Source organism: Merops nubicus, unplaced genomic scaffold (genome assembly GCF_000691845.1).
Source record: "Merops nubicus isolate BGI_N331 unplaced genomic scaffold, ASM69184v1 scaffold48469, whole genome shotgun sequence".
In the NCBI taxonomy this organism is placed as follows: Eukaryota; Metazoa; Chordata; class Aves; order Coraciiformes; family Meropidae; genus Merops; species Merops nubicus.
The window spans coordinates 2,999-11,684 of record NW_008633995.1 but is presented as its reverse complement, the minus strand read 5'-3'; the positions used below and the strand labels follow the sequence as shown (position 1 = coordinate 11,684).

General features: G+C 36.0%; 1 protein-coding gene across 1 annotated transcript in view; it reads right to left on the bottom strand.

Annotated features, from left to right (window-relative positions):
- Positions 1 to 1,719: 1,719 nt before the first annotated feature.
- Positions 1,720 to 8,686, bottom strand: part of LOC103780736 (extended synaptotagmin-2-like) — a gene marked incomplete at its 5' end in the record, with an annotated part of 9,444 nt that continues 2,477 nt past the window's right edge. Inside the window, 6 exons of the mRNA XM_008948426.1 lie at positions 1,720 to 2,229; positions 2,344 to 2,393; positions 3,370 to 3,475; positions 4,631 to 4,762; positions 5,370 to 5,468; positions 7,686 to 8,074. Coding sequence (XP_008946674.1) covers positions 2,184 to 2,229; positions 2,344 to 2,393; positions 3,370 to 3,475; positions 4,631 to 4,762; positions 5,370 to 5,468; positions 7,686 to 8,074 — 822 coding nt within the window. The remainder of the gene's footprint in view (positions 2,230 to 2,343; positions 2,394 to 3,369; positions 3,476 to 4,630; positions 4,763 to 5,369; positions 5,469 to 7,685; positions 8,075 to 8,686) is intronic.

Here is an 8,686-nt window from a genome sequence, read left to right as displayed (position 1 = left end):
TGGCCAAGATGCACAGCAAAAGTCCTTCCACCTTGGGCTGAACCAAGGCAAAACACAATTATGCTGAACTGCTGCTCTTCAACCTCCTTTATTTAGATCAGGCTTTTGCTTTCTGCATTTTCATTGCATTAACAATAATTCTCTATCTTTCCATTCTTAACATTTTAATAGACAACTAGCAAAGAAAATGTTTCATAATATATTACATTTTATATGAATAGATGAGTGTATATATATATGTAGATACTCATACATTCCAATATAGAGTGAAGCCTTCAAATGGAAACGTTTTCTTACAAAGAACCTCTCTCTATTGCCCAGTTCATCAGAAAGTAACAGCAGCAAAATTTACAATCATCTCAGTTTGTTTGCTAAAATTGTCTTCTCTAAGATGTGGCAATAAGAAGGCCATCACTGTATAGAGGTCTATGCATGTGTCACACATCTGTGGTAAATGTTCATGTTAAACTGAATTTAGACAAACTGAAATGAGTCAACTCTTAAAACTTGAAAAAGACAAAAAGCTACATCTATAGTAGGCACTTTGGTACATCTAGTAATGTAGGCATATTCTACATCTAGAATTAAGGTTCTGTCAGTAATCTTACAATAAAGCTAATTTCAGGAGTTTATTATTCTGCTTTAAAATTCTTTCTTGGCTGAAAGATCATTCTAGAATCTTAGCTAAATAACATACTTTGTCTAATTGCATACTTATCCCAGAATGAGGGTGTTTGCTCTGAAAGAGTTGAGCTGTTCTCTTGGATTCTTAATGCACACTTTTATAACAGTCTGAGAAAACTGACAGGAAAAGAAAAATCAGTTCTGAATTAAAAAAATTCCCCATAATTAATAAAATTAGAATTATGAACTCAGCTGTTTAGGGTGATATTCTCCCCTCAACTCTCAGCTGTCTACTTTTATCAGTTTGTGCTAATTGTATGACTGCTGTAGTCTTGCAGCAGACTATGGCAAGGCTTACAGTAGAATGCTATTATTTCTCACGAAACCTGGGTGGACCATTGAAGTGCATTTTCTTCATGCACCAAACATGCCAAGTAGCAAGGAGGCAACTGTAAAGTCAGTCAGTTTCAACTCTGTTTCACACTTCCTTATCTATTGGTGTTCCATTTTACTATTACAGAAAGTACAGCATAATATACTATTTTGCACAGTATTGTATAAAAAAAAATAGTAAGTCTTGCATGTATGCCTACTATATGAACTTACACTGCAAGCTGATTCGTATGCCTTATAAATCGGTGAAACATGGTAGTAAGGACAGCTCCAAGTGGTTAGAGATTTTGTTTTTAACAGAAAAATCCATGTCCTCATACCTTCAAAAAGTGACATGTCTAGTACTATAGAGTACAGAAATAAATAACAAAATCCAAGTGAACCTGTTGAATAAAACTGTACTTTTTGTTATGTTTACTCCATTAAATGAAAATTCAGATTTAGAAACTGCAAATTGTGGCCTCATCCTCTATCTATACAATATTTATAGAATTTTCATTTATTGTTTATAATATCCTATAGCATGATTTCCCAATAATACATTTATATATAAATATTAAAATGTTAATGTTTTGCCTTTTAAGGTAGCCACACTGGGCCAGAAACACAAAGTAAAAATGTTTTTTCTGCACTTTGTTTTTGAAGAATATCACAAAATGATTAAGACCATTGTGCTGCAAAGACAAAAGAGATTCATCTGAAGAAATTAACATGCATTTAGAAGAAAATATCTATATCCTTTATCTAATTTTCCTCTGAATTCAAACCAGCAAGAAAGAATTATATAAAAATAGTATATATTTACATAGTACAGTATACCTTGGTGAGATACAAAACAAGGCAGGAAACCAACAGAGCATAATCTTTTCACTTGCTAATAGGTACAGCCATCAAAGATCAATTTAAACACAAAAGGTTACTTTACTGTACTATTGCACATTACAGTAACACAAAATATTATTTAGCAAATTAAAATACAAAGTTTAACAATGAGGAAGGCTATGTCTACATAAAATGATCAAGTGTTACAAAATTATTTGGGATGTGTCTAAGAACTAAATCAGTAAAGCTATAAAAATAATATTGGTACATCTGTGAGAACAGCGCTTTAAAAATATATAAAGGTTGGCAAAATTATGCATGGGGAAAACCCAGTATCCACATGCCTAACTTGCACCATGTGGCCTTGTACCATCTTCTGTTAAATCATACCTGAAAAAAAAAAAAGGACAATTTTTTTTACATCTATCATGTATTATTGAAACTATTAACACACTAGTTATTTGTATGTATTATTATTATTAATAAAGGAAGTATTATACTTACCACTGGGTCCAGCCTTTAGCAAGTTCTTCAGATGCCAGAGGTATTAATAACTGTGGAAAGTTAAATTGGCAATCAATGCACTAAGTGTGCCTTGCATTCTATATCTTTTAAAGATAAAATCTGACAATCTTGTAAACTTCAAGTAATACCATTAATAAACAATATATTTTGCATCCTTGTCACCACAGCTATCTGCTATCTGCCTGACCTGTAGTAAAGTTTCAAGTTGCTGTTTTTGACCTAAAAAAAGACCCAAACAACTAAACCCTTTAATGATATGTTCCCAGAGCAGCTCACAGGCTTACACTCTGAACATGGCATATCGTGGCAATGGCAACCAGCTGATGTGTTTATGATAATAGCCTTCCTGGTAAACAGGAGAATTAAAAACACTGTTCACCATGAACTGACCATGATTCATAGCACCTCTCATCCTCTTTACAGAGCTCAAACAGAGCAATTTGCAAAGGTGTAGGAATTTACTACTCCTCTTTGTATACTCCAAATCACGTGTAGGAAATAGAGTGATTTAATGAGTGCCTAGAGAACAGTGAAGCTGTGAACACTGGTTCGGCTGGTTTCGGCACTGGGAACAAGGCTTCCAGTAGCAGCTCTTTCTCATGTATTTTGCCATCTGGAATTTTAATTACTAAATATACATTTGTTCTGTGTGCTTCTCTAAGTACTCTTGCTTGTCTTTCTAGTTTTGTCTGAACATTTCCTGAGATATCACCTGTGTCCTACTGGCTATTTTCTTTCTCTGAGTATGATTGCTAAGTCTGACATGCAGGTTTCTTTTGTTACTGCGAGCCTCAGAATTTGCCATTCCCTAGAAGAGATGACCTCATCTTTTTATGTCTGTCTATTTCCCTACTAAAGCTTGACATATAAGCCATCTATAATTTTTAAGAGCTTTGTACCTGGATCAGGTGCTTCAGTCAATGCCAAGAAGTTCGTATCACATGAGGATTTTAGTCTTATACAATAATGTGCTTTATGACCACAATTTGCTTGTTGTCCACTTACTTTGCCAAGCAGCCCTTTATCTTTGGACAGGAAACCACCACTGTTCTTCACGGCTACATCTAGCGTTCTTCTCTGCACTTCAGGCAAGGAAACACTGAAATCAAATCTGAAAAGTAAAATGATCCTTTAGAAAGAATTTTGTACCTCAAATGCAAGTTCAGTTCATACAACAATTCAAATCATAAACAAACCACCCCCTGGATCAACTTGAAGTGCCTGAGATTTCTATTACATTTATTGTCTAGAAGCCACTGGTAAAACAAAGCAAGCAAACAAAAAACTCCAAATAAAATAAAACAAAACAAAGAAATGATCTGACTCTACATAAAAGAGAATGAGGAATCCTCCTATCCTGACAGCTCAGTATTGCTATTCTCCAAAAGGGAAAGACTGGTCAGTCTTACTGATCCATGATCCTCAATAACCAGAGCTCTTTTACTTTCCTGGCACACCAAGGAAACCTCTCAACTTTTAAGGAAAAATACATTTTGTTTGCTAGATTTGAAATTTACAGAAAGCAAGGGCAAGATCCACAATCTGCCTCTATTTGTCACTACAGTTCTTAAACTGATTTATTGCTTTGTAATAGATTTTACTTGGAAAGGCACACAAAAACAAATCTATTACCTGGAATAAACAGGAGAGAGCTGCAATACCAGGAAAACCTACCAGAGCCTCTAATGATTTACAGATTTCCCTTGGACAGAAGTGTTATTTTCCCCAAATGAACTTTCTGTGTGTAGAGAAAGGTCGTCTATGTTGCTGAGTGATGGGTTGGGGAGGAAGGGTACAAGTGTGAGGGGAAACTAGCATCAAAAAGCCAAGTGCAAAAACAAGGATTTTTATGCAATATAATGTTGCACAAGCTTGCACAGCTTCCAACCTACAGGTCAGGGTATAACCTACAAGAAAATTTCCCCGACTCCCTGGATGCCAGAAAGTGCAACAGCTAAAAGGCATTTATGTTCTGACCACTTGCCAGAAGAGTGCATACTGCATCTCAGCTACCAGCATGAAGGGAATGTAACTGATACAGGATGAGGCAGAAAACAAGAGAGAAGAAATAACAGACTAATATGGTCTACAGTGATAACAAGGAATAGATGGATGGGAAGAGCCATTAAAGCAGAAACGTATGATCAAGTCTGGTGGTGACAATTAGGAGTTTCAACAGCTCATCCTTCAGGTAAGCTGAGAAACCTTGATTTGACAGCTTTGAAACGATGCGACATAAAACTACTACACAGAGCTTAGAACGTACATTTGATCAAACACTGGGTTTAAGGTCTTCTTTGATACATGTGTTTTTCTTCTTCCTGATCGCCTCTTATCAGGCAATAAATACATTCGCACATACGGATCGGATCCTTCTTCTGAAAACGCTATCAGGTTTCTGTGGGCAGCGAAAAACAAGGAAAAACACTTAGAAAATAAATGAGACATTGCCGACTGTAAGTGTCTACACTACTATCACTTAATTTAGTACATGAACCAGTTGTGGGAAATCCTGCAGAAAGTATGATGTGCAAGGTACAGCACATAGGTAACACCAGGAGAAAAGAAAAACTTTTAAAATGCCAAGCAATGACTTGTACAAGATCATACAAATTGTGAGAAGACAGCAGGTGAGAACACAATGTTTCTTAAATTTAAATTTAGATAGGTTTCCAGGAGTCATGCATTTTTGTCATTCCATGAAAAAAAATCAGTCTCTGAGAGATAACTTTCAGACACTGCTGATAAACATCTACATGTCATTTTCACCTAAAATTTAACAGAGGCATAATAGACAAATAAAAAATCACATTAAAATCTTGCAAGATTTTACTGATCCTCAGTATAGCTCTGTATGTTTTTGTATTTACACATAATTACTATCAGTACGTTATTTTAAAAATAACAAAGATCATCCAGACAACCAATTTAAGATGGTAAGTCAAGATATGACAAGATTTACAAGCAAATATGCAGAGAAATGAATTTTGGCGTTTTATGCTCACCTGCAGGAATGCACTACCACAATCAGTTTGTTCCTTTGTGAACTATGACGAATTGTTAGCTGAATTTGTCCTAAGGGAGACTGACCCAGAGTTGTTCCACTGCAGGAAAAAGCAGATCATTATGCTTAGTTTTTAAAACATATGTTTAAAGTAAGATTTAACTGAGATATATGCAGAGTAGTTTTCCCAAAATTCATGTATTATCCATTTAACTAGACCCATGTGAAAGAAGAGAGCACACGCTGGCATGGAAGCATATCTTCACCAGTTTCCTATACTTTGGTTCCTCATCCAAAAAGCTCTCCTCTCCAAAATAAAATAGGGATTCTTGTCCGTTTAGAGGTCAGCTGCTCTTCAGTACTTTGAAAACCATTATCAGCAAAGAACTTGGTAACTGTAAAATAAACATTAAAGTAGTATCTAGGAAATAGGAAAGAATAACAGTGCAAACTGCAATGAAAACCTCAGTGGTGGGCCGCTCTTAACTGGTGCCAGAAGCCAATTAGGAGACCAATTCATTCTTTTCTGAATTCTCTAACATAGACATAGAGATATCCTTGGGATTAAAATAGTGATACTTAATCCCACTTTTGTCTTAAAAGTTCAAATAACAGTATTATCACAGCCTCTTTTGTAGCTCACGTGACATTGAAAAGGAGATTAGAATCAATTTAGGCTTAGAAATACAGGTCATGCCTAAATAAAAAGTAAGCAGCATGTTTAAGAATTTCTGTTTTAAAGAATGGCCAATATTTGCAGAGTTCCTTTATCTCTATCAAGCTTGTTTAAACTGACTAGGAATGCTTTCTGTTTCACACAGGGCAGTATACACCATGCTTGGCATTTCTGAACCCCCTGAAGGATATATCTTAAATTCAAGGGAGAGGTATGTCTCTCTAATGAATAGCTACTACAAAGTGATTGCTCCCTTAAAATTCTGAAAGCATACGGTTTAAAAACTAGAATGAAGCATTTCAGTTCAGTATTTTCTTAGTTAAAATAAAAATCAGAGCACCTAAAATCATACAACCTGCAATAAGGGACCTTCTCAGCGGTAGCTTTGCCACTCATCAAATGAGGAAGTATGAAATTTGTGTATTAACTAAGGAGTAGTATTTCAACATCATATCATAATTAAAGTCTAATTTAATTAGACTTTTTGGGCCAGAATGGAGACTGACAAACTGAAGATGAGACAGCAGAGGACCAGAAAGATAAATGTGGGAGTGAAGCACATAAGCAGATGGTAAAAGAAATGGGTTTGTACAACCTGAAGAGACAGCCAAGAGCAGATTCAATTTCAGTCTTTCACTACTTAAAGGAGACATTTTAGAGAAGACCGAGTCAGACTCATCATGGCCATGCAGAGTGTAAGAACAAGAGGCTGCAGTCAGGTTGCAGCAATACAAATTCCAATTGGAAATAAGGAAAAAAAATGTTTCACAGAGGAGTGGTTAAAGCACTGAAACTGCTGAGAAAGTTTATAGGATTTCCTTCCTTGGGGACACTCAAAACTTGTTTGGACAAGGCCCAAGAAACCTCTTCTAACTTTGAAGGGGGATTTGCTTTGTGCAGAGGGCTGAACAACCTCCAGAGGTTCCTTTCAATCTATATTACTCTACTAATTCTATGAACTCTGACTGAGAAAAAGATGAATTGGTTCAGTACCTTACAAATAAAAAATTAAAATCTTTCTACTTAGATCCACAGAGAAGCTACATGAACAGGGAATTAATGGTTTCCATTCTCCTATTCAGAGCAGAATGGCTGCTGAGCTATCCTTGCTGGTTAAGTATAGCTGCCCATTGAGTCAAATAAAAAAAAAATTTAGAGAATTTACAAAAGTATGGCTGCAGCAGTTCTCATTAATTGTATAGTAACTAACCATTTAACATTCTTCATAGCAAACTATCCTCTCAGTAACTTAAAAAGACTAGCTTATTCAGCTTAACTGGCTTAATATTAACACTAATAGGATTCAGGCAACGATTGCTATGTAAGTGATTAACACTGCATCGAAAAATATCCTTCCCTCTTGCCAGGCCACTCTTTTTAGCATTACACAGTGTAGCTATAAGAAGAAGGTGGACTTTATCTTGCAGATCATTGCAATGGTCAAGTAACTTCTAATTGCAGAATCTGTCTGAAGTACTAGGAGGAAACAGAAAAAAATCACAATGACTGATGTTCAAATGCCAGGCTGTAACAGGTAAAAATATTACTGAAAGGCAAACTAAGTGCTCACTCTTTGGCTTCACAGGCATTTTTTATACATCAACTTAGAGGTACTGCAAAACCAAGGAATTAACACTGTACTTTTCAAGCTGCCGTAGTCTTTGCCGTAGCTCCTGCGTGGCAATAGGCAGAGAGATGTCTGAAGCTATGCTAGGAGTGGGTTCTTTGACAGAGAGGTGGCTGGGAGAATAAGAGAAGTTAGAGGCATGAAGACTGGAGGAACTTCGGCTGAGATCTGTTGTCCACTGAGGGCTGGCATTGGGAGGCTGATTTTTTTCAGCTGTGTCAGTCTTTTTATCACTATCAGTCACTGGGGAAGCTGGAACAGGTTTGTTTGAATCAGGCGATGGTGAGAAAGGAACCTGAGGCTTAAAGGATGATTTTCTTGCATCTTTGGAAAGAGATGGCCTTTTCACTTGGGCTGAGTGTTGATGATCTGGAGATCTTGCTTGCTTTTCAAGTGAAAGGACCTAGATACAGTAAAAAGACATGTTTTTATTTTCCAGTATAAAAAACAGGAAAAAAAAAAATTGTTTCTGCAAGAGTAGTGGTTGGTGATAAGTTGCTAAATTCAGACACTAAAACAAAAATATTCACACTTACTCATTCCAGAATAGGAAACATTTTTCAGAGCAAAACACAGATCCTTCTTTGTGGCAACTACAGGAACTATAAAACAATGTTAAATTCTACATTCATTTTGAATTATTCTTGTCATTTCCTCCCCATACCCTATACACTTCTGGTACAAATGCTATATACTATGGAGCTCTAGCCACCTGGAAAACTATTCTATATTTTTTTTTCTTCTCATCTTTTGAAATTTAATCCTGCATCACAAGTTCTTCTTATTCATTGTCATTACTTTCTCTTTTACAGGTTACTTTCATTTATTACTGACAAGCAAGCAAGGAAGGGCTCAAGTTAACAGAAGTTTGATAGTGTTCTCTAAGAGATATACTACCTTGTTCCCCCAAGTTATTTACCTGGGGGTAAAGACAAACCAAATTTCAGGTATGCAAGTTTTGTCTTCAAAACTCCAACATGCTGAAAGTTGGTCTGAATTTTTCTAGTACTATGAA